The sequence below is a fragment of the Cryptotermes secundus genome, unplaced genomic scaffold (genome assembly GCF_002891405.2).
Source record: "Cryptotermes secundus unplaced genomic scaffold, Csec_1.0 scaffold1726, whole genome shotgun sequence".
Lineage (NCBI taxonomy): Eukaryota > Metazoa > Arthropoda > Insecta > Blattodea > Kalotermitidae > Cryptotermes > Cryptotermes secundus.
In genome coordinates this window covers 63,862-91,205 of record NW_019739254.1, presented here as the reverse complement: position 1 = coordinate 91,205, position 27,344 = coordinate 63,862, and the positions used below count along the sequence as shown (strand labels likewise).

At 41.7% G+C, this 27,344-nt stretch overlaps 1 protein-coding gene across 1 annotated transcript in view; it reads left to right on the top strand.

The window, feature by feature from the left end:
• LOC111871913 (laminin subunit alpha-1) overlaps positions 1–27,344 on the top strand; it is a gene marked incomplete at its 5' end in the record, with an annotated part of 161,617 nt that overhangs the window by 80,875 nt on the left and 53,398 nt on the right. Inside the window, 3 exons of the mRNA XM_023865311.1 lie at positions 19,546–19,652; positions 21,102–21,285; positions 24,655–24,794. Of these exons, the coding sequence (XP_023721079.1) occupies positions 19,546–19,652; positions 21,102–21,285; positions 24,655–24,794 (431 nt within the window). The remainder of the gene's footprint in view (positions 1–19,545; positions 19,653–21,101; positions 21,286–24,654; positions 24,795–27,344) is intronic.

Sequence of the window (27,344 nt, the reverse complement as noted above, 5' to 3'; positions counted from 1 at the left end):
GTTTGTCAGAGAGATAAGATTAATCGTGTATTGCAGATATGGAAGTACTAACATTACTTGCATGCTTTTGGAACATTCACGTACCTCAGCTGTGGGACCTGGTCGGCATTTGCGGACAGCCCGAGATTGCTGCATTTTCATGCTCTCCATCAGGTACGGCCTTCCATATTGCAACTGAAGATAACTGGTACACTTGAACGTCAAAATTCGTTTAAGTTGTTGATGATGATGCTAATGATGTTACAAACATAATAATAATAATAACAACAATAATATAATGATATAAATAGAGATGTTGACATGTTCAGATTTCAAAATGTATCTTATAATCGCATTTGTTTCTTCGGAACTGGGCATGCAACACGTTTCAAGTAGCCCAATTTTCGTCTGATATTTATTTAAATGTCTTCGCCTAGGAGACAGGAAGTGAGAGTAAGGTGCAGAAAACTGCATAATGAGGAGCTTCGAAATTTGTACTGTTAACCTCAGTGCTACAAAGCATCGTTTAATAAACTGCAAACAGAATGTACTCTTCGCGTATTAAGGTGATCAATCCAGAGATATTGTGGGTGTGGAATATAGCGCACATGGAGAAGAGGCGTAATTGTTAACAACATTTTACTTCTGAAACCTGTAAGTAAGAGACCATGAGGGACACTTACTGTAGTTGTAGGCCGGAGGATGGGGATTGGGCTCATGTGGCTCAGGATAAAATCCAGTAATTGCCTATTATGACTAGAAATGAATCTTTGGTTTCCATAACAGAAGACTGTATTGGGTTGAACAGCTATGAGTTTCTGTAAGGAGTATTATTACTGTGTGAAGTTTCGGCCACACAGAGCGCTACGCTATGTTCGCTACGTACGCTACGTACACTCTGCGATGCAGGTAACATAGGGAATATAGCGTACGTAGCGTACGGAAGTGTGTGGCCAGTGACATTGGCAATAAAAGGAGATATTTTTCTGTTCGTATAGCGAACATAGCGTACGTAGCGCTGTGTGTGCCCAATCTTGACAGAAGCAAAGGCAAACTGTGGCAGAGTGTGGAGGGGTAGAACTTAATAAAAGGCCCAAGTAGTGCCTGTCCATCACATCTCAAATTAGCATTGTATGCACAGACGTGGCACTATTTGAAGTTCAGGATGAAGGCCTTTTTCTGATTCTATTTCTTAAGAAAATAAAGTAAGCTTACAAGATCGCCACACTGTCTGTGTGTATCCGTGTGTTCCATCTCTCAAGAATTATATCTTGAGTCAGTTATCCATCTTCTTACGAAATTTGTTATGAACATTCAGCAATAAACTTTTAATTTACCTGCAGTCAGCAATAAAAACCGGCCTTGGCGCCCACCAAGTTTTCTGTGCAGTGTGCACCTGGGGCTCTTTCCTTGAGGTAAAGCCGTGAGGCCCTGGAACTGACCTCTCACCTCCATCTAGTGCTAAGGTTAAGAACTGTGGAGCTGTACCTCCATTCCTCCATATATCTTAATGGTTAGGTGCTCAGGGACAACCGTACCTTTACCTTTCAATAATAATAACATGACAGAAGAGCGAATGATGACGTGATGTATCAACTCAACTATTACGAACATGGCAACGACGCTACACGCTGTGATTATATCCGACACAATCTGCACATAAATAAATTCTTCATAAATATAAAATAAAATAACGAGCCAGTCGGTAACAGATGTGTAGGACTAGAACTCTAAGCAAAAGGAAAGTGGACTTAAAGTATTCTGCTTGAAAGTCTATGCTCCTGTTTGTAACATAAATTATTTAACTACGCTTTATTAAATGTAGAGGTTTAGAGACAATTTTCATTCTCCTTGATTTCATAACTGTAATTACACAGGGGTTTAAAAAGTTGTATGCGTATATAGTTGGTGAAGAGAACAGACTGTGAAGGGCCTCACTATGTGGTTTCCTGTCAACAGCCGCACTGCTTTCCTAAGATTAATTTAATATTATTCTCCCATCTACCGAAGTCGGGATGGCTCAGTCGGTATAGCGACGGGCTACGGACTGGAAGGCCCGTCCAAGATATTTCTTTCCTCGACAGCGCCCAGTGATTGCGGCTAGCTCTTTCTAAGGGACCCAACAGAATAGGTGTTTTTCCCTCACCTGAGGACGGAAACACATCCAGTTTCCGAAACGTCGTGTTTTTCTTAGTTATCTTAAAAACCAGGACGATGGATAAAGTCCGAAAATCCAATATCTCTGTGTATTATTTGAATATTTTGAACCTCTGTTAGAAAAGCAGATGCAAACTGAATTACGGTTTTTGTATTGTAGTGTAGCGTCCAGAATGAGGTAATGGAAGGGGGTGATTGGCCCACACGTAGCACAAATATACTGCTGTAGTTGAGTTCTTGAACTCTTGCTGAGAAAGAAGGAACATGCGATTCCTCCCCTGCCCGTCCCATCTCACAGTTCACTACTGCACCATCCACCGCCACTTCGATCATTCTAAAAGTAAGTACAGTTTAATTCTAATTTTGATTCATTAATTGGTCCTCAGTTTATCGACGCTTCGTCAGCTGTCAAGAGTATGGGTTAGTCAATTATGAATATGAATGGATATGAATTACTAATGACGATTTCGAAAGAATATGGAAGTTGTCGTATTTAAAATACCATCAAAATATTTACCTGAAAGTATTGATGAAAACTACGATAGTGAGATCATTTTCCTTGCTACATAGATTCGAACGCGGGACCCCGAGATACGAATCAGATATGCTACCCATTCACTCGCGACCCTTGGCATGTTTCGTTAGAGAATCGTTTCGCTTCCAGCGTGGGGTGTGTCACTGTGACCTATATGAGGCCGATGTTAGTGGCTTACACAGTCCAATTACGTCAGCAGCATACTTGATGACGTTGCGTTTCTGTCACTTACCCATTCTTAGTACTCACACCTTAATGTGCGCCATTTATTTCGAGCTGTTTCCTGTGCGTGGCCCACATAAGTCTGAGCGCACGTCTGTGTCACATCCACTGCTGTCTCAGGAGCACCAATATCAATTGGGCTTGCTGACATTTTTGTGGTACGTCTGCTTTGGGAAAGAGGGCGTGTCGCCAGTTAGTGACGTCACTAGGTTCTACTTTCGGCATACTTCCTACATTGATAAGCTAGTCGGAAATTGGAACACGTTTGCACAGGATTTTTCTTCTATAAGTTTGCCCATACGAGATATGACGTAGCCTCGTTCGTAAGGTAGATGGACTATACTCGTATGTGAGATTTGAGGTTCTCACAGAAGTGACTATGAAGATTACTATGTTTTGAGATCTTTCTACACCGAAGATGGAAGAAGCATGTTCTTCCGAGACGGCGGTAACGATCTACAAGACCACACGGCTTCAGATCCAAGAAGATTTGCCGGACTTTGTCGGTTCATCGGGCACAGAATATGGAACAGTAGCAAGCTCGAGCGCACGAGGTAATGGACTTCCGGGCTCCAAAAAGAGGCGATGAATTTCTGGAATTATCTGCTTCCCGAGAAGACCTCTGCATCGTGGAGACGGTGAACTAACTCCCAGTGTAAATGTAAACACTGCCCTCGTGTTCGGGACATATTCATTTCGTATCGTGGTCGGCTTGCCGCCTGTCCTGACAGGCGTTTGTGGTTTTCCTTCGTCTGTCCACGCGAATGTCGGACAGGCCACACAAAACAAGACAGGCCTTGACAGATTTCTCGTTCACACCTTGTTGACTGATAAACATCAACCAGGCTGTACCTTGTAGTCAGCAAGTGCTTCAGTTTGCTGGCATCACCCAGCTTGTTTGTTAGTAACGAACCAACGATCTACTTGATGCTGAGTCCTTCTTGAAAAGCCGTTAGTTGTTCAGCTTCTCAAGAATTTCCTAATGGAAGCCGAAGTTTCATTACCGTGTTCAGAAGAATCCTACACTGGTCCCTATCCTGAGCCAGACCAGTCCAGTACATACCATCCCATCCATTTTCTGTAAGATTCATTTTAATATTAACCTACAAACCACGACTGGGCCTTCCTAGTTGTACCTATCCTTCTGGATTTCCCACCAATATCCTATATGCATTATTCTCCCCTATGCATTCCACATGCCCTTCCCCTCTCATCTTCCTTGAATTGATCATTATAATTATATTTGGCAAAGAGTACGAGTTATAAAACTCCTCATTATGTTTCTCTCCACCCTCTCACCACTTCATCCCTCTTCTGACCACGTTCTCCTCAGCACCCTATTTTCAAACACCGTTAGTGTTTGTCCCTTAATGCCAGAGACCAAGTTTCACGCTCATACAAAACTACAGGCAAAATTGTAATTTTGTATATATTAATGTTTACGTTTTTAAGCAAAAGACAAGAAGACAAAAGATTCTGGACTGAGCGGTAGGATGCATTACGTGAATTCAGTTTGCTCTTAATTTCCTCATGAATCAAATTTTGAATTGTTAGGGCAGAGGCGGTAGAAATCCAAAGTAATTTCATCTGACTTTACAGAAACCGCGGCTTACGTGGTAGTCTGTGTTCAAATGATGACGGCTACTACTACGACCACGACGACGACCGTAATGTAACGAAGCATAACGAACACGAATTAATAGTAATCAGGTTGGGTACGACGGGAGTGTAGGCCATTAGGTCTCTGTAGTAATGAGAGGGAGAGAGAGGGTTCAGGGACGGGCTTGAAGAACGAGAGTTACTTGCACCGTGTCCAAAAATGGACACACTTATTTTAGGCGCGCGCTGCAAAATAACTTTATATACCATTTAGCCTGGAACCATTTCCATGTTGACCATCAAGGTTATTACGAGCTCGGAACCGGCCCGAACCGGTGTCTAAAAATACTGTTCAGTTTTACGAGAATTATGTTTGAGATTGCCTATTGTCTGAGACCTGTGCGGCCCTACATGGCGTGTCGACACTTGCCTGTTCTTTCGTCTTCAGATGATCGGTTATGTCGCAGTGGTCTAGTGGTTAGCATACTAGCTTAGTATCCAAAAGCTCCTGGGTTCAATTCGAAACGCCACCATTAATCTTGAGACAAAAACAAATGAAAATCCATCAATGCAGCGACAAACCATCGCCCGAAGGCGACAGTAGAGCCGATTATTTCGAAACGTCACACAGACAAACAAAGTATGATTTTAGTAGGAACACATTTTCTCGTCCCTTAATAGAATGACTATTGGCCCTGTATCTGTAGCCCTTCTTCGCGCATTCTTATGAAAATCGCGGGTTGTTGCCTCAAAACTGAGGTCTATCGAAACGCATCAGTGGAACGGCTATGTGATGACTGTAGTGACTAAGGAAATCCGCGGAAGGCCAGCTTCACGCAGCGGTAGCTCTGTTTTATCTGTTAAGGAATGACGAATTTTTGTCTGTTTTGCTTCTTTACACATTTTCGCAAACCGGATACAGCGTGTCCATATTTGTCTGTCCGCATGTCTCATCTCCGAAACTGCTCCACAGATGTCGTTGACGTTTTTTTCAAGAGATGTGCACAAAATTTTGATTTTAGTTTGTTTTCCTATAATTTACATTAATCTTCAGACACTATCGACTTACTCTAAAACGATTCATTTAACAAAGACATAATATAAAATGCGAACTTCTTTATAATCTTTATAATAATAGTTTTACGACCAAAGATAGGGCTGCAGTAGCGTTCATTTTGTAGTTGAAGTACATATGGTATGGCAGGATTATTGATGAAATGAACTACACTGAAACAATTAATTTTCTAATTTATTTTAACTTTTCTCTCTTACGTTTAACGTGTATAACTATGTACATGTTATTATAATGTTTAACATTCATCTTTAATAATCTTTTAACCACCATACTAATATACAAAGGGGCACGCGGTAGCGTAGTTGGTTGAGGCACTATGCTACAAGCCGGAAGGTCGCGGGTTCAAGTCCCAATGAGGTCATTGGATTTCTTCAATTGCCCTAATCCTCCCAGCCGCATTGTGGTCCTGGGGTCGACTCAGCCTCTAACAGAAATATGTAGCAGAAATGTTCTTGGAATGTTCTTGAGGGTAAAGGCTGCCGGGCTGCCGGCACGTAGGGCTGACAACCTTGCCGCCATCTATGAGCCGATTGTCTGGAGAAAATGTGGGAACCTCAAGATCACAACCCTATGGGCCTCCACGGCCTGTTACAGGGATAGCTTTACTTTCACTTACTAATACACAGAATTACGCTGCAACAAACAAATGTTGAATTGTCCTTGCTTTCATGACATTCGGGTTTTGAAAGTAAATCGATTTAATAGAATACGTTTTTATATTATTTAGCGCCACGGGGCCGCGTGGAGTTTGGTCTCGTAAATACCAGATAGATGGATTTATGCATAAAATCGCATATAGTTGCCTAGCTACGAAATGGCTGTGAGAAAAGGTACTTTATGTATTAGCATACGACATGGTTTCCTGGCACTCAGACTATAGAGGATGGGAAAGAAATTGGGGAGACAAACGATTTATGTTGTAAAAATACACGCACGTTATTGGCGCATTCCTATCAGGGAAGGAAGGAAAAAGACGAAGAACCTCTTTAAACTGCACAAGCGCCCCTGGAAAAAAAGTTTGTGAATGCTGTTATGTTTTTGAAAGAGAGAGGTTATAATTTTTTTTCCGTGCTGCCGAAATGTGTAGTGTTAAAAGACTGTTGTATATTTATTAGAAATCAACACGATATTCCACTTTTAAAGTTTATACTACTCTAAGTTTGTGTTACGAAAATCCACACACGCACACACACGTGTGTATATACATATATTGCATTGATATCTGCAAGAGGGCGCAGTAAATGTCAGATAGCGTGAACAGACCATAATTTCTCAGAGCATGGACCAACACACGCGAGCGAGAGATGTGAGCAGGGCACGATAAGGTTCCCCATGCACTCAGCAGTTACTGACAGAAACGTAGGCAGTCGTGCTGACTGGTTAAGGAGATTAGCATGTAAACAGTGTTCGCTTATTTTTCGAAAATTTTAACTTGCTTAAATTATGCAGCGACCGATGATTGGTTGATTAATATTTTTTTTTCATTGGCACTACAGCCCCAGTGGGCCTAGGCTTACCTTCATGAACTTCTCCGTTCATTTCGGTTTTTCTAGATCTTACACATTCGGTAGGACTCCTTGGGCGAGTGATCAGCTCGTCGCAAGGCCTCTACCTGTAGACAAACACAGAAAAACGCGCACACACAAACTAAATATCCATGCCTTTAGTGGGATTCGAACCCACGATCCTGATTTCCAAGCGAGCGAAGACAGTACATGCCTTAGACCGCTTAGACCTTAGACACTTTAATTTTACCGACATTAAAACATCTTCATGATCTGCTTAAGAGACAATTTATCTCGCTCACTCGCACGAACCACTATTACTCTTGTGTAAATATGAAGCACAACTCTTGTCTTTGTAGCCATGATGACAGCTACTACACTAAAGTAAAAATGTAGGCGTAGAGCCCTTACTGGGTAAAATTTCCGGAAGGGACAAACAGTTCAGTTGAATTTCAGTGCAGGTAAATGCAGCACCGTTAAAAGGTGAATTGTAAGAGTTAGAGAAAACAAAATTCTGTGGAATGTATAGGATGTCTAAAATTATTCTGAACGATGCATTCCGGAAGACTGAAAATTTTCCGTATAAATGCTTATTTTTATTTCCGTTTCCGCGTTAGAGATTCTCCGTTTGATCCAGGATATTTAACATCTTTCTCAGCCCCAGAATCACGGGAGCTGAAAATATTTCCGATTAAGACAAATTCCGTTTAATAAAGGGACCGTTTAAGGCAGGTTTTACTATATTAAAAACAAAATGTTGCTACCACAAGCCGCTAGAAATTATGAGTTACATAGGACCGAGACGAACCGACAGGATATTCAACACTCAAGAGTCATTCTTCTTGACTTTGTCCATGCTCATGGTCTTTTTAAAATACACATACATAAAAATGCAAATTTCTGGAAATGGGTTCTTACATATTTCCGTCTTCACGTGGACAGAATATGAAGACTGCTGTATTCTGGGATATGAGGCCATGTAGCCTGTTAGACTGATAACGATCTATGAAGTTTCGCCCCCGAGAAGACAGGAATCTTCACAGTTACAGCCACGGGAAACTCAAGTCTCGTATGATATGAATAAATTTATATTGCGTTGGGCCCATATGAAGGGTTACACTGAACGTAGCTCTATCTCCCTGTACATAGAAACGCAACAGATTATGAATTTTCCTTCGCGCCCTGTCCATCTGAAGTCAGAAATAAAACGAGTTTCGGAAACAGTGCGGTACTGAACCATATGGTTCAGTAGATAGACATTAACATTTCTGTGGAAACTGCTGCCTCCATCTTCATGGTAGAACATTTCCTCCAAAAGTAGGTACGTAAATTCGAAAATACACGGTGTCACGTCGCAGAAGACCATAGACTTGAGGACCTCGAAGCCCACACGCTGTTCTTCTACAGAACAATCTGCGATGATGGACGCAGTTCGAGAGAATAACCTTAAGCGCCGTGTCACGCCTTCGTGACGCATCGTCAGGTAACGTTAAACAAGAGTTCGGAATGAAACACCTGACATGTAATCGAAATTCGTTATTGGTGTCTGACGCGCTAACAGAAGAACCGACGCGACTTTTATTACGTCGTGGGTTTTATCTAAATAAATCATAAAACTAGTTTCATCTCATTGCATGATTTATCAGCATATGTAGCTCTATCTCCCAGTCGGAAATCAGTTTCGGTCCATTGGCATTGAGGCGACGCTTGTCAGCCGTAATCAGCTGAGATCCACCGCACCCGAGAGTGACGTCACTTCGCGGATATCTTTATTTTGTACTTCTTTTTATTGCTAGTGGGGTGGGACTAAGTCTCTTATACTGCGGCCACTTCTGGCCTATTGTACCAGCGCCAGATGATAGGTGAGGGTGATTGTGGAATGAAGATTGACAGGGGAAACCGAAGTACTCGGAGAAAACCTGCCCCAGCGCCACTTTGTCCACCACAAATCCCACTTGACCAGACCCGGGATCGAACCTGGGCCGCCGCGGTGGGAAGCCAGCGACTAACCGCTTGAGCTATGTCGCGGCCGTTGTTTTTTACTTAGTCACGAAGAAAATCATATGTAACATTAACAAATTACGAGTGCTCTCTTTTAAGCTGGGCCCACACTTGTTGCGTATCAGCGTGGACGGTACCCCTATCATCCTTCCGTTGCAAAATGTTTTACGGTGATACGCAACGGGCTGTTCGCTCGCTTGGTGGTCTTTTCCCGTCGCATCAAAGGGACGACACGCGTTGCATCGCGACGAATGCCAACACTTTGGAAATTTGGTCGCCTGCAAATTGAAGGTACACGATGAATCTATTCGCTGTGCTATCCAGAACAATATCATGAGTATTTTTCTTAGGGCAAGCAGTGGGTTTTATAAAAATTACAACACTGCAGTTTCTATCAACTTTAAGCGCTGCAGCTTATGAAAGTAAAATGAAAGTAATACAGGAAAATACGTCGCCACTCAGAAAATGCCAGTAGTAATTGTCGTACGCACATATCCCAGTGCGTATTCTTAAAAATTGAATTGGTTAATTTCTAATGGATATTAAGAAATTTACTGTTGCTTGTGTACGAACTTCCCTCAAAATGAGCGCATAATCACATGTATCTGTCCATATATTGCTCCAATCGATCCGTATGTATTTGCTGGACTATCACACATGTGCGTCCGTCCAGTCATCCACATAACTACATGCCTGTCAGTCGGTTAGTGTCTGTGTCGGCCAGGCAATATGCCTTTCAATCCTTCCGCCCTTTTCAGTCTTTGTGACAGCCCATTAGCTTTCAAATTTCTGCTTCACATAAGTTCTCACTGGGGCATCATATTCTTCTGGCCTATGCCTCTGTGCAGTTCGGTGGATACCAAGGTTTGAAAAGTCGGTGTGTGTATAAGAATTATTTAATGACGCTGTTAGTAGGGCCTCTGCGTCTAGTGGTCAGAGTACCTGGCTACAGAGCCAGAGGTCCCTGATTCGATTCCCGGCGCTGCCAGGTTTTCTGTGAAGTAGTGGGTCTGGAATGGGGTCTACTCAGACTCGTGAGGATAATTGAGGAACTATTTCAAGGAAATAGCGGCTACGGTCTAGAAAACTGAGATTAACGGCCGTGGGGATCCGTTGCGCCGATTCGAAGCCAAACATTAGATCGTTTGTTGAAAGGAGAAGAGAGGACCGCCGTCAACAGCGCTTCTGTTTCGGGACTGACTGCGTTACTAACCATGCCAGGGCTGTACGTTGCTGTCATCTAGAAAGAGGACCCACTTTACCATGGAACCGCCTTGGAAACTTGAAATGTTCTATAAGCATAATCCCCTGTTGCATAACCGTACGATAATTTGAGTCAACACATGCAGCCCGCAGGCTAAGCTTGTCGCATAGTTACAGTATCAGGGCGTTCTTTCCGGCTGCCACACCTGCTTTCATTAGTGAGCCTACAGACGTGTTACAATACTGAATCGTTGTATTCGTTAAATCATTATCTTGAGGCATGTCAGAATTTCTTTTTACAACAATCGAAGATAAAAGGCAGCCCACGGCTCTCACTTATTTCCTGAGTTGGGCGAGTCCGCGGGTCCCACATTGTGGAGGGAAACGTACGCCTCGTTACGGGTCCAAGCCACGTGACAGCAAATTAGGCGCCGTTGTGTATCATGGTCTGCATTTTGCAGTGGGACGAGCGGCGTCGTTTATCAGACACAATTACCTCTGCGTCCTTATCACTTCCTCTTCTTTACACAGTCCGTATTATTTATTGTTAGGTGCCGAGACTAGACACACAACACGAAACAAGCCCGCAGTCATCTTCGCCATATTTGTGGCGTCCGATGTTTGTGTCTGACGTGCTCCTTGTGGCGGTGGAGAAATGGACAGTATCAGGGGTTTCCAAAGGGTGGTCCGCGGACCACTGATTGTCAGCATGCTTTGAAATTTTTTGCAGCCCAGTTTGGAATACATTCAACCAAACCAACAAATAGTTCGAAGTGTAGATTGTGTCACATAATTAGAATTTTAAAAGTATAACAATTTCTAATTACCAGTAAGTTCTCCGCTCCTCAGGTTACGTAAGTTTTATTGAGTTGGAAATGAAGAAACTAATATGCGAGGAAGCTTCAACTTCTTTAATATGACTGTACCTTACTCTTGACAATATTGTCACGATATTATATTCTGCTAAACAAAAAACCTTTTGACACCTCATTACACCCCTACATATTGTCACGTGTATGGGGGTAGGCGTGACGAAAACAACGGGTTCTATTTCGGATGATTGGATTTATTGGCGCTTCAGTTACAAGTTCTCATAATTACCATTAATACAGCGCTATCGATGATTTACACACTTTGCAGTTCACAGTTGCACACGCACCAGGATTCTCAGTTTTCACTAGTCGTCTCCTAGCAACGGATCTCAACACAGAAACAAGCACTTCAGATCACTACGAAGTCTTCTTGCTATTTCGCCTTCAATCGCCCTGGAACCTCGGAAGTAAAAATCACTCCAGCTTATGGCTGACTCGTAACTGCCCTTGAACTAACTCTGTCATTGCATTCACTTCTCTTAAGGCCCGTCCACATTACTCGTGCTCGTGCGTGAGAAGCTTCTGCTGCCGGAAAATCAGGATCTGGAGCTGATATCTGTTATGAAGAAATGCGAAGGCTTTGTGTGCAAACCAGTTTGGGCGTCCACTGCCTCAGCTCCAGACCTGATTTTCCGGCAGCGGTAAGCTTCTGACGTACGAGCACGAGTAATGTGGACAGGCCTTTATAAGCATTCCGCACAGACTCCAAGAAAAACACCGACCGAGGAGCTGTGCACAGAGAGCCTTCATCCCGGAATTTCTCATACCATTTCTTGATACTGTTGAAAATTGGTGCTGCCCTCTGGAATTCTGCTCGAAATCGTCGCTGCACAGTCACAACGGACGAGGTTCTTGCGTATTCCAAATCACAAAAGACTGCTCACGTTTACTGAACGCCATATTTGCTAGTAATGTCTTCTAGCGGCAAACCACGGCAACTATACGCGTGGGCTTTAGAAAAGAACTTGGACAGATTCATTCTCTATCGGCGTAAGAANGCATTCCGCACAGACTCCAAGAAAAACACCGACCGAGGAGCTGTGCACAGAGAGCCTTCATCCCGGAATTTCTCATACCATTTCTTGATACTGTTGAAAATTGGTGCTGCCCTCTGGAATTCTGCTCGAAATCGTCGCTGCACAGTCACAACGGACGAGGTTCTTGCGTATTCCAAATCACAAAAGACTGCTCACGTTTACTGAACGCCATATTTGCTAGTAATGTCTTCTAGCGGCAAACCTTAAGTTCATTATATTTAAGGTACCAGCTCCTTGCCCGGTTTTTCTGAAAAAAAAAAAAACTCTGATAATACAATGAAATCGCTGAGAGGGCACAGTTCTCATAAACTCTCACTTGATCCATCGGCACACTGATTATGTCTAATAACCAACCTACATAAATCTGGAACTGAGACATGACACAACACCGACTTCCATCTGGTCACGTTTCACGGCTGTCAAAGTACCAGATGTCACCCAAATGGGTGTGTATCTACAGCCGTTAAAATATTCCACTCTTATAACGTCACACAAATGGGTGTGTATCTACAGCCGTTAAACTAGTCCACTCTTATAACGTCACCCAAATGGGTGTGTATCTACAGCCGTTAAACTATTCCACTCTTATAATTACGACTAGGCTGATATTAGGCCATCGTCGTGTACAGATATCTTTAGAAGCCCATGAACAATCTGAACAGTAACATGGAGCTTTATCCAGTGCACTGTCAGAAACAAACACCGAATTATTTTTACTTGCCGTTAAATTTGTGTTATAAAATGGGGAGGTTGTGACCGTACACATGTTGCCATTATTCACCGTCATGGCGCATGTCGTGGTGGCCTAAAACTATCATATAGCTCGCCCGATGCATTAAACCTTGAATGATTCTACATTTGCAAAAAGATCCGTGAACATTGATCGCTTTATGCATTACATTGAAGTTGGTCTCCCATCAACCACCATACAGTTTGGGTGAAAGGAAACGGAAGACACAAGGATTTTATATTGTAGAGGAAAATGTGTGTGAACAAAGAAACCGGAAGTAGTTTTCTTGTTTTGTAGGAACGTCAGCGCTTAGGTAAGGAAATGAGGCTGGGAAGCGCTGTGGTTACACCGTCGTGCTATGTGACAATAGAGTGTGTTAAATTAAACTGGGAGACAGCGTGCGTATGTTGAACCGTGTTCCGCTTGTCTTGTCTCCTCCGCGACACAACATAGACACGATTTCGAAATGAAAGTATAATAAAGCATGTTATTTGATGACTAGTAACAAATTTGAACATGTTTCTTGGGCTAACGTAAGCCCATAAATGGAGAAGTCAGTTACGGGGAAGTTCAGTTAACTACATGTATTTTTGAGAATTTCTATATTTCTTGGTCAGAATAAAAAAATATAAATTTCGAAAGTTTAACGCTTCACGATTTTTATCCCCCCCCCTCTCGGGTATTCTGAGTTTATGCTTTCTACGATATTCATGAAATTTATTGATAAGGGAGTCGGTTTTTCTATCCATGCGTCATCCCACATGTTGCAGCTCGAAAAACAATTAACGAATTTCATTAAATTTGGTAGTGGTAATCTGCATTATAAGCTAAGTATTTTGGTCCTTGCAGTTGTAGGAGTAGGGGCATATTGGGGCCCCTTTTTGGCACTGCAGCCTGATCCGGGTGAGAGTATGTATGGGACATTGGGGGGATGATAAAGCTTTGTCAGAATTTTAACAAATCTGGGCTCCGTACAGATCGGAAATTGTAGGCCGGGGTCCGGCCATATTGGCTGAGGTTGGCATGATTTTTCCCAGAGAGATATTGCTTTAAAATTTTCACGTTATTCATAATCACAGTCGTATTCAGTGCTGCGCAAATTTATCACTTGATGCTTTATTTTCAAATACACCACTAACAGACCGATCTACACGGCGGCAGAACCGAATATCCCGGTCGAGTGGGTGGCTCCCCTGATTCGTGTTTCAGTGCTAACCCGTCAATCCTTAGTTTTCAAGATTTTCGTCAATCCCTCCAGGCAAATATTGGGATAGTATCCCAAATTAGGCTACTACTGTAGCCTTGCTGAATTAGTGCTCACAATTCGGGTGATTATACTCTGAACTACTTCAGAATTTCGTTAAATGTAAAGGCAGAATTGTCTGTGCTTAACTAATTAAACATTACGCCTTGAAGACCTATGGGGCAGTGAATGTATAGGTCCACATATTCTTGACCTCGGTACTAGGTGTAGGTGAGTGGTCAGCTTCACGCCCCGGCCGCTTTAGCCATTGGAAAAGAGCTCCTGGCACCCATAGGTTAGGAGATTGGGTGGACCCTAGAACCGGTCGGGAAGACGTGATGAGTAGAAAATGTCCCTTCAGGGACTCGAACTCCGACTTCTCGGCCGTCCATCCTGTAGCCAGTCGCAATACCGACTGCGCTATCCCGGCTCGTTTTGTTAAATATGCCGCAAATAAATAAAGGAAGGCCGGGTGTTTATCAAGGTACGTGCGGGTAAAATCATACCAAAGAAATGTCGAGTTCGGTGCCGTCGTGTGTCACGTACCGCAGATAAAAGTCACTTGGCTTATGTTCTTCATAAAGAAAGTACCCTCTACAGGCGGTAGAACTTAAGCCGTATTTTTTTCGCATTACGAAATCGTGTTTGTGTTGTACGAGAAAATCGAAAGCTTCTAAACTGGAGATTTTCGCCACGTTCGTTTATCGTATCTCCTCAGACTATGATGGTCCGCGATAACTGTGGAAAGCGATCTATTTCTGGCAGAAGGAAGGATTTTTCTCTTCTCCATCCGCCTGACAGGCTGTAAGGCAAATCCAGCCTCCTAACGGACAGGTAAAATTCGCGTATTGGGGGGTGGAATCCAGCTGGGTCCACTCGGCACGGCGGCCACTGATTGGCCTATTGTAGCCTTCCCCGGGTGATTATGAGGATGGAGAATTTGGTGGAATGAAGATTGGCAGGGGAAACCGAAGTACTCGGAAAAAACCCGCCCCAGCGCCACTTTGTCCACCACAAATCCCACTTGACCGAACCCGGGCCGCCGCGGTGGGAAGCCAGCGACTAACCGCTTGAGCTATGGCGCGGCCTCACAATCACTCACATCCATTAAAGGGCAAGGTCAGGAGTAGAATTGCCAGAAAGAAGTTCCAGCTTTGTCCTATCCTTAAACTCCGTATCTGAGGGCCGTCTTCTCGGTCCGAACTGTCTTTAAGCTGGATATTGGAAACCTATTTAATGTGGGAGTGGCAGATATATGAACCTCCACCCTTCCTCAGATACTGTTACACTTACCAAATCAAGGAGAATGATCCTCACAGGATATGAAATACGGATGCAGGAGATGATAAATTCATATGTTTGATATAGTTTGAAAGCCTGAAGGAAGAGTGCCTGGAAGACACAGGCTTAATTGGGTGTAATTAATGGGCGTCGTGTAAGAAAGTGTGAGAATTTTCACTGGTTTTGTTTGGCTCTATAGGGTCCAGTGGCGGGCTCTTATGAGCACGGGAAATGGACTTTCAGGTAAGGTTACAGTGAAATACGGGGAGTTTCTTGATTAGGCGAGCGTCTATTATCATATCAAAGATAATCTTTCATGAAGTTGAGTCGCTTTTTGAACAGAACCATGACAGGGCATCAGAATAACCGGTTCACCGGCCAAGAATCGATCTGAGAACCTCCCAGAGTGGTACCTAAATGCACTATTACGTTGGACTCCAGTTGTACAGTTGTATAAGCACTACGACAAGCCTTACTGTGTGTTTGATGTGTTCGAATGTGATGGATAGAAAAGAAATAGATGTCACGAGTCGGCTGTGGCATATCAGTCCGAGACGTAGCAGATGGACCTCCTCCAGTGTGCACTCTGTAGATTCTGTTATTGTTAGTGAAGGTCCAGCCCTGTAGTACTGAATGGGAGGCTTTCTTCTGTGTCTGCATCTCTCTGTATTTGGCCAGACTTGGAAGAGGAGACGGGATGTTAAGAAAGAACTCTTTAAAGAGACGACGTATAGTAGAACAAGAGAGACCATAATGCAGAGAGAAAGAGAGAAACTACGAAAAAGATAAATTGTTTTAAAGCTAGTAGCTTCTACAACATGTGTCTAAAAATTACGTACGTAGACTCTGAGAAGATGTCTTAATTTAGAAAAATTGAATCTGTTTTTGAGTTGCATAGTGCATTTGTCTTGGCTGTTGGAGGTTTGTTGTAAATTAAAAACATAAAGAGGTAAAGTTGTCCCGGTGCTTAATTAAATAAGCACTACTCGTATGTCATGAAGGCGTATGGAGGAATGGAGCCACAGCTCCACACCTCGGCGGTAGATGGAGGTGAGTGGTCAGCTTCGCACCCCGGTCGCTTTGCCCCCAGGGAAAGGGCTCCCGGTACCCATGACACAGGAGCCTGTTGTAGATTTCATTTAGAATGAATTATATTTAAATATAATTTAAATAATTTAGAATATAATTTATTATGAATTCTAAATCCTAACGTAGGAGCCTGTTGAAGAATCTACAACAGTCTCCTATATTATGGGCACCGGGAGCCCTTTCCCCGGGGGTAAAGCGACCGGAGTGCGAAGCTTACCACTCACCCCCATCTAGTGACGAGGTGTGGCGCTGTAGCTCCATTCCTCCATACGCCTTCATGGCATAGTGCTTATTTAATTAAGCACCGGGACAATTTTAACTTTTCATATTTTTAATCAACAAACCTGCAAATGCACTATGCAACTTAAAAAACATTTTAAATTTTTCTAAATTCGTACATCTTTTCAGAGTCTACGTAATCTTTAGACACATGTTGTAGAAGCTACTAGCTTTAAAACAATTTATGTTTTTCGTAGTTTCTCTCTTTCTCTCTCTCTTTAAAGAGTTCTTTCTTAACATCCCGTCTCCTCTTCCAAGTCTGGCCAAATACAGAGAGATCTGTAAAATTGATGTACAATTTCCTGTATACTTCGCTGCGTAAGGCGGAACATGTCACAAGTAGTGTTCTAAGCTTGAAGGGTGAGGCGGATTTCAATTCCCAGAACAAATCGATCCGCCCATATTTATGCCTTATAGCCGCCCTAAGAAAATCCAATAACGCTTCTAGTTTCTTCGAACTTACCAGATCTCTTGGGGGTGGCTATGAATCTTTGAACCAAGGGCTCTTGTCAGTCCGCATGTACATGTCTCCGAAACCAGTGACCGGATTTCGATGGAATTTGGTTTTGGATTTACACAAAAAATAGTGAAATGTATTTAATTTTGGTTCCTATTAGTCCCATATAGCAACTGCTGTACGTGAGGTTCAAAACTTTCTAAGTTTCATCACTGGGCTAAAAGATGGCAGTCCGCACGAAGTAAATAGTAAACTGAAAGCGGTGCTTTTGCCGAAACACCACACCACGAAAGCGTATAAGGAAGCGAGGTAAAGTCCCGCGAATTCTCAACCTCGCCACTAAATGGAGATGAATAGTCAGTCTCACACTCCGGACGAAGTCCTGGTGCGTTTGAGCCAGAGATCCGGCTTGGATATGGTGGCCAAGCGAGAATGAATTAACTTACTTCATTTAATGACGCTTTAGCCAGGCGTCAGCAGTGAACGCCTTCATGCGGCCCCCATTCGAAAGCAGCACGCGCGAAGAAGCAAAAAGTATGGTCTCAAATTGCTTCGGAAAGTCGTGAAGTGTGTGAGCAAGCCCCACTCAGCCGTGACAGACTTGAAGAAGATGATGACTCAACAAACGGCAGTTGAACCCCGTGTCACTTTTCATTATTAGTTTATCACGTGGAGTGCTTTGCCACACAGTGTGTATTGTACATGCCAAGCAAAACATGGAGTTCTGCAGCCAGGCAGAAACTATACACAATCTGTATGACACATGAGGGGAAAGACACGCAGCCTCTGTGTATATTCTGAAGTGTCTTGCCCGGCCGGTGGTCATCATTACCTTCACATAAAGATGAGCTTTGTGCTTTATACCTGTACAGGTTACCTAATATTTTTAAGAAGTCTTGATTGCGCTGTTCTACAGGGAGAATAAATGCATGCAAGATTCTGCCAGTGAATCTCTTTGAAGATATCCACTTGGAAGATTGGGAAGGAGTGAGAGGACCACATTAAGATGGATTTTAAGGAGATGGGTTGTGGAATTTAGAAGTTACAAGGAACTGGCCCAGAATCATGTTCAGTTGCAAAATATGAAATTTGTGCACTATTTAACAATTCCAATTTCCTTGGGGGGGATTGCAGGGACATGAAGCTTACAGCTCACGTCAAACTAGTTCCAAGGTAAAAATGGTGGAGTTATACCTTCACTCCTCCATATATTTTTAATGTGTGGTTCTTAATTAATTAAATACAGGGACAACTTTTTACATTTTTTATTAAATGATGTTTTTTTATCTCAAGACAATAGAATGTCAAATGATAGGACAATTAGTGACCACTGAGTTAAGCTGCATGTGGAAGATGACGGTTGTAACCCAGTCTGAGTTACTGCTCCAGCATTTGCTTGCAGGAACTGAGGAACACCACGAAAAACCTTAATCAGAAGGGAGGCTCCCACTTTTGAGTTGAGTGTAGGCGTTCTTTGGTAGTTAGATTTTGGATACCGGAGAGCTTTTGGGACAATTCTAATGGAAGAGTATGTTTTGGTACTGTCTATGCACTTTATTATAGTTCCCTATTTACTTTACGTCTTTTGATAATCCTACCATATTTTATCAGTACTCTATTTTACTATTATCACTACCACTACTGTCACATTTGACATAGGAGTAACTAATTCCGTGAAGTAGCCCGTCTTGAGAAGCTGATAGTAACACATAAGGAAGACGAAGGTTCATTTCTGAGTTCATAAGAACCTGCATCTAGACTGCGTTCTGAGTCAGATTAATCTAGTCCATATCCTTGCATGTTATTTCCTTTAAGGTATGTCTTAATATTGTGCCTGGATCTCCCTAATAATCTCTACTTTTCAGCCCTTATGGCTAAAATTTTATGTGCATCTCTAATCTCCCCTATATATGCTATGTACTCTGGTCATCTGTTCCCATTGTTCTGATGAATCACCCTGCCCTGCTGTTAGTTGGTGAAGACTGTAAATAATGGAACTCCCTGCTCTGTAAGTTCCTGTGTACTCCTATTAATTGATTTTCTCTCTTGAGGCTTAGATGTTCTCTACATTCTGTTCTCTGATATGCTCAGAGTATGCCATTCTTATCATAAAACATAAATTTTGCACTCATATACTGAGCTAGAATCATTGATTTAAAGAATAATGCAGTAAATTAACCATTTATTCAGTTCAGCCTGGCCTTCCAGCCAGGGCATAGAAACCCTGGGTTTTAACCTGTTCATGATCCTTTTTTGAATTTGTGTTTGTTGTGTGTTACAGGTTGTGGGTGTCATGTGGCTGGCTCTGAAGGACCTGCATGTGACATCGTGACTGGACAGTGTCCTTGCAGGACCCATGTTACAGGCAGGACCTGTGATAAATGCCAGGTATTGCTGACACACCTAAATTAGACCTTTGTCTGAGCTATCCATAATTTGGAAATGAGAGAAATACTAAGAATAAAGAAAAGTGTCATTCAAGTTTTGCAAACATATAATAATCATATGATATGTCCCAGCATTCTGTATTTTGGGAAATTCAGCATGATAAAAACAAGATGGGATAAAAATAGAATTTGAACTAAAGCAGTGAAAGAAGCTGTGAAAACAGGATATTGAATGATATGATACAAACTCCGTCTCAAGTGCAAACAATATATTTTGTGTCTTTGATCTTGTTCACCTACACTACATGTTTCGGCCTCAGACGGCCATCATCAGGTGTATAACACTCACGTCGTTGTCACACTGCACCCAGCTCAAAATTTAACATTTAAAAACACTTTCCTTGTTATTATCAACTTCTACTTCGTTGATAACTGTCTGGTTTGTAGATGATTTTATTTTACACATGTTAATTTTGACTTTGTTGTAATAGCACTATATTAAATCTTTAGTTCTAATTTTAAAACCTTTAAAATTCTTTCCTAAATTTTAAAATTTTTAAATTGTTAGGGTTATTCGCCCTATGTTTAAAGTGCTGCAGCGGCTAGTTCTTGTTACCACACTGTATAGGTGTTATCTTGTGTAGTCTTTCTGTGTGCGTGCCGCTGCTATTCTTTACTACGTGTATTCTACACTGTAGAACTGTATTGAAAGCTTGTAGTAGTTAGGACAGTATTCTCTCCACCTATGCTCAGTGACTCGCACTTAACTTGCTACAATCTGTAATCAAGATAAAACAGTAAAGACAAAGTTGTCCCTGTGCTTAACTAATTAAGCACTACGCCATGAAGGCATATGGGGGACCTTCTTGACCTCGGCACTAGCTGGAGGTGAGTGGTCAGCTTCATGCCACTGCCACTTTACCCCTGGGAGAAAGACCCTTGGAACCCACTGGATGGGAGGCTGGGTGGGCCCCAGAGCCAGTCTGGACAAATGGAGAAGAGAAAATTCTGACTCTACCGGGACTTGAACTCTGACCCCTCAGTTGTCCAACCCAAAGGCAGTCGCTATGCTGACTGTGCTACCCCGGCTCACTAAATGATAACCTAATTATATTTTCAATCCTTATATTCTTGGGGGTAAAGGGCGGCTGGTGCATTAAGGCTGACAACCCCACCACTATATGTGAGCCGATTGTCTAGAAAATGTGGGAGCCTCAACATCTCACAACCTTATGGGCCTCCACGACCTGTTACAGGAATAGCTTTACTTATTTATCCTCTCTGGACAAAGTTATGAAGAGAAAATTAATTATAGAACATTGAAAATAGAATTGAAGTAAAGTAATTCATTATCCCTAGTAGAGCCTCACGTGGCCTAGGATGAGAACCGCATAATTTTACTGACTTCTGAGATCAACGCCTTAAATCTAAGGTTGATCAACTCTTTCAGGATGGATTTTGGGGTCTTGGTAGTAGCCAGGGCTGTGTGCCATGTGAGTGTGATGGTGTCGGATCTGTGAGTTCATTATGTGATGTCCAAAGTGGCCAATGCCACTGCAGATCAGGAGTAGGAGGCCGCCGGTGCAGTCAGTGTCTCCCTGGCTTCTTCGGATTTTCAGCTGCTGGATGCTCAGGTACATGATCTAAAAACAAAACAAAAAAATATATATATGTACAGAATTTGAAAATAAAAAAACATATGTGCAAGATGTGGACATATTCATACAGAGTGAAAGTGAACATTTGTAATGAAGCTTGTTCTCTTGTAAAATTTCTTATATATACAGTTATTTCTTATCTGAGAGGTAGTGGGTCTGGAACGGGGTTCACTCAGCCTCTCGAGGATAATTGAGAAGCTATTTCAAGGAAATAGCGGCTCTAGGCTAGAAAACCGAAATTAACGACCATTGGGACCACACAACACACTCTGTCTGCTAAAGTTGGCACTAACTTTGGCAACAAGCGTGGCTCAGTCCTGCCATTGTTTGTTTTGTACCGTTAACTCTTTCATTTGTCTCTCTTTATCCATCCTGCTTATAATGTTTATTGTGCAAAAGCTGTCTAACTGTAGCCTTTTCATTGTGTACACATATTCATAAGTTATCTGAGCTGCTGCTGTTCAGTACTTTGCAGCCATTAATGCATCATGCTGTCACTACTGGTGGAAGGGCAGTAAATAAGAAAACATATGAGAAACTATGTTCTTCTGATAGTGACCATAAGGTAACTATTGCTGTCTTCCAGGATGTGTCCTTGGTAATTATCTAACATCTCAGGAAGCATTAATCTTCAAGAGAACATTCATCAACAGAAATATAAATCTGAAGATTATCATGTGTGTAATAAATTTAAAATAAACTAAAAAATTAAATGATAACATTATTAATGGAACATTTTCATTTTATGTATAACCACAGCTGCAGTTTCATCTTTTCACAGTAGTTTATTTTAACAAAAAATCAAGTAAAGAATGAGAATTTTTGTCTTTCAGTAATTGAAGTGATTAAGGTCATTTTTGCATTTCTGAATTGATATTCTTATATACATTGAGAAGGAACATTTTCTGGCAAATATTTTGGTGCTTACTGAAAAGAAGCAACACAGTAGAGAATTGAATTTTTCAAGTATGCTTTTTATTTTATTGTGTAAAATTATTATAGGAGTCTTGGCAGAATATGCCTGACGATATTTTTTGTTCCCTAATGGTTGATGGGCACCGATCCTGCTTTTTATTTTATTGATATCAGTCTTCAGTACTGGCTAAAACTCTGGTTTTTCTTGTCTTTTCTCAAAACTTCAGGTGACTCCCTTGTCAGTCCTAACATGCTACCCTAGTAAATCCTTGGCAGAGNGGCCGCGCCATAGCTCAAGCGGTTAGTCGCTGGCTTCCCACCGCGGCGGCCCGGGTTAGATCCCGGCTCTGGTCAAGTGGGATTTGTGGTGGACAAAGTGGTGCTGGTGCAGGTTTTCTCAGAGTACATCGGTTTCCCCTGCCAGTCTTCATTCCACCAATTGCTCCACAATTACCCTCACCTATCATCTGGGGCTGGTACAATAGGCCAGAAGTGGCCGCAGTACAAGGGACTTAGTCCCACCCCACTAGCAATAAAAAAAACTTCATGGCAGTAGAACCTGTAGGTTCAATGCTGTTAATATGGAAGTCCAATATTTGACACAGTTGTGAGCTGATTCTGTCCATCTCCTATGGTTGTGACTTATTTCCCTAAAATTCATTATCCTTTGATCCTCAGTCTTCCAAGCGAACATTTACCAAGAGGTTTTCATGAAAAGTGTACACATTCTCTTCCTTCGATCCAAGGTAATGTTTAGCCCTTTGTAACATTCTTGACTTCACTACCATAGTGATATAAGTGACCTGTAGGGCCTATGTATAGAGTATTATGAAGTTCGTCACTATGTAACCTCCAAAATTTTCATTCATTGTAATTCTATTTCAAGACATTGGATTGGTAAACAGTTATTTGGGCAAATGATACACATGCAACAGTAGAGGTACTGTTGGAAACTGTGTTTTCTACTCAGCACATACAAAAAGGTTATAACAAAAATTGAAGCAAGAATAGTTCAGCTGGAAGGGAGATGTTGCCAGAATACATCTGGTAACAGACTGAGAACACTAGTCTGTGTGTTCTAGTGATTTGTAAAGTGTGGAAGTTAGCGATGCTGCTAATAATTAAATGTAATTACAAGTTGTATGTTAAAGTGGTCAATAAATCCAATATTCAATCCAAAACACCATCTACAGTCACTTCATGCACATGACAATATGATGTCGCTACATGGTATGTTAACAAAACAATGAGATTAACTTTGTAGTGCGATAACTGGGAATACTGCAACACACGAGACCATTACAAGATGATAGCTACATCCCTCCTCTACCTTCAAGCCAAGTTTGAACTTGCTAGCATGAATACATATGGTTCTGTTGTGGTTCATGTAGATATATGTTTCATCACAGCATCACAAAAATGGAGAAGAATATTCTTGAGCAATTTTATGCGTTTGTGTCAAGCTGCGGATAGTGCTACCGATACTTGCAAAAAGATTCGGAAAGCATTTGGTAATGATTCTCCACCACATGCTTAAATATTTCTGTGACACAAAAGACTTTTTAAATGGGCGAGAAACAGTGGAAGATGAACCATCATCTGGACGCCTCACCCCTGTGAAAACAAGCCACTTGTTGACATGTGAGGGCTTTCATTTGTCAAGATCGATGTTTGACAATTTGAATGATCATCTATGAACTTAATATTAATGAGTGTACGGTCCACAAAATTGTTACACGAGATTTGAACAAGAGAGAATTGTGTGCAAAGATGGTTCCAAAAATTTGAATGGCGATCAAAAGGGCGTTGAAATGAAGTGTTGGCAAGTGCTTGAACAGATTGAAACTGAACCAGATTTTCTTAATCAGGTCATAACAGGTGACAAACGTTCTTTTTAATACAACCCTGAAAACAAGAGGCACAGAGAGGAATGGTACACACCACAGTCTCCAAGACAGCAGAAAACTTGCATGAAAAATTAAAATTCAAAAGAGAAGTTTTTTTTCTTCGATTCTTGCAGGGTAGTTTATGAAGAATTTGTATCGCCTAGTGTCACAGTGAATCACAAATATTATCCTGAAGTCTTGGACCGCCTGAAGAAAAAAGGGTGATGTGAGTTTGAATGGAAATTGCAGATGACTGGATCCTTTGATCACCTCATGATCTTTACTTGTTCCAAAAATAATTGAAGAGTCAAGGGCTATCATTTTCAAACACCTGACAGTGTTCAGGAGGCTGTAACAGACACCATCAAGACCCTAACAGAAGCTGACTTCTAATCCTGTTGTGAGTCATAGAAAATTTGCTGGGCCAAGTGTGTTGCAGGTGTGGGATGTTATTTTGAAGGGGACAGTACTGATTTAAACAAATAGTTGAATGAATTATTTTGTACAAAATTGATCTCATTCCTTGTATGTCCCTTGTCCACAGAATGTGATCGCTGTGATAAACCAGGCCATATCTGTGACCCTGACACAGGACGCTGTGTGTGTCCACCTCTCACAGCCAGTCCTAATTGTGATCACTGCCAGCCAGGTGCCTGGGGATATGAGCCTGGCAAGGGTTGCAAGGTATGATAACACAGATGTTACAGGCCCAATTCCTGAGTGTCAAGGTTGGTGAATAGCACTCCAGCCTCTTACTCAGTAGGTCTCAGATATAGCTCTTGGCCTTGAGACTAGCACTTCTGATTGAGATTTCTGTGGTTTCCTTTAAGTCCACATAGAAATTTCCTGGATAGTACGTCAAATTAAGCCACACTCACTCCTTCAGTATCTTTTACATTTATTATTCACTAATCATCCTGTTTAGTTGGACCTACTTATCTGAACCATTTGTAAATAAAATGTGGACTCAGCAAGAACAGAGTTTATATTGGATTTGAGGTTCTCATAGCAGTGAATATGAAGAGTATGACTGGGCTGCAATGCCATATAGTTTGATACAAGTCCACCAACGTTTTGAAGAATGTGATGCCTCCATCTTCAAGGTTGGACAGTAGGGTTGCTCTGCATGCTTCCTGCTTTCACCTGGTTTCTTTCTTGGGTTACTTTGTGATCCTGAAGATGGAGGCAGTACATTTTTCCAAAATATGGATGGATGTCTATAGAAAAACACAGCAATACAACCCAGAAACTCCTAAGCTTTGGCAGTATTTTAGTTTTTCAGATTTGTTTCATTCAGTGCTGTTGTGAAAGAAGTACCTAGCAAAGAAGGCTGTACAAACGCAGTGTTTATACTGTATGATGTTTTGTTCACAATACAAAGTATATGGAGTCTTGTATTTCCTAAGTGTTTAAAATATGTTGCAGTTGGCAAGTTTCTTTGAGTTGGTTATGTAATTATGCTGTCAGTATCAAGACTGTAATATTAAGTGACTCACTCACTCCAAGATCCATTTTAGTATTGTTCACCCACCTATGTCTTGGTCTTCCTGGTGGTCTCTTTCCTTCTGGCTTTCCCACCAAAATCCTATCCTCCCCATTCGTGCTACATGCCCCGCTTATCTCATACTCCTTGACTTGATCATTCTAATTATACTTGGAGAGGAGTACAAGTTAACAAAGTTTCTCATTATGTAGTTTTCTCCAACCTCCCATCACTTCATCTCTCTTCGGTTTAGATATTCTCTTCAACACCCTGTTCTCAAACTCCTTCAGTCCAAGTTCCTCCCTTAATGTCAGAGACGTAGGTTCACACCCATATAGAACCACAGGCAAAATTGTAATTCTGTATATTCTGATTTTTAATTTTTTAAGACAGCAGACGAGGAGACAAAAGGTTGTGGACCGAATGGTAGCAAGCTTACTTGAATTCAGTCTCCTCTTAATTTCCTCCTGAATCAAGTTTTGATTTGTTATTGTCATCCCCAAATATCTGAACTGTGCCACATTTTCAAAACATATGTTAGCTATCTTCATCTCATGATTCTGCACTGCATTTTGGTGATGAGACAGCAACATATAATTAGTTTTCTATGTGTTTACTTCTAGACCAACATCCTTACTAATGTCAACTGAAGTTTGTGTTCTTCTTTATGATATTTATATTATCACCCAGTAGATTCACGTCATCATCATAGACCAACAGCTGATGTATCCCATTTAATTTCAGTCCCACCTGGGTTTCCTGGACCTTTCTAATGTCATATTCTAAAGGAAAGTTGAAAAGGAGTAGTGATAACGCATCTCCTTGTTTTAGACCATTCTGGATAGGAAAATATCAGACAGATGTTTATCTATATGGACTTTACTATATGTTTCATTTAAACACACCTTAATCAGTCTAACTAGTTTCATGGGTACACCAAACTCTTATCAGAATATGGTAATGACAAGTGCCAGATTGATTATTGAGTGTAGAGCAGTTGTTGAGATGAAAATTGTCAAGGGAAACTGAAGTACTCAGGGTACTTAGGTCACCACAAATTCCACATGACCTGACTGGATTGAACCCGGGCTAGTGTGTTGGGGAGCTGCCAGAGCTATGGCATGGCTGAGTATTTGGCAACAATAAAGAATAAAATATTACTATTCATTGTTGAACAATTACCAGCTTAACTTGCAATATTATTTAGCACTGGGGCACGTGATAGCGTAGGTTGAGGCACTATGCTACAAGACAGGAGGTTGCTGGTTCAATTTCCAATGAGGTCATTGGATTTTTCAGTTGAGCTAATTCTTCCAGCCACACTATGGCCCTGGGGTCGGCTCAGCCTCCAACAAAAATGAATACCAGGAATCTTCCTGGAGATAAAGGGTGGCCGGCACATACGGCTGATAATATCACTGCCATCTGTGAGCTGAATGTCTAGAAAAAGAAGGAGCCTTGACGTCTGTCAATCCTGTGGGCCTCCACAGCTTGTTACAGGATGGCTTTACTTTTTTTTATTACTTAGCATTAATACAACATATTTAAGTACTGAACATGAAACAGGAAGTGAGAAGTATGACCGTTAAAAGACTCCAGGTTTGCATAAATAGCAAAGGCAATGTCCATTGAAAACCATTGAAGTCTGTGATAGTTTTGTCAAATGCCAGACTGTATAAATGGAATTGAAATTTTGGATTTTTGTGTAGTAGTAATGGGTTTAGATGCATTTCAACAGCATGGCTGCTCAC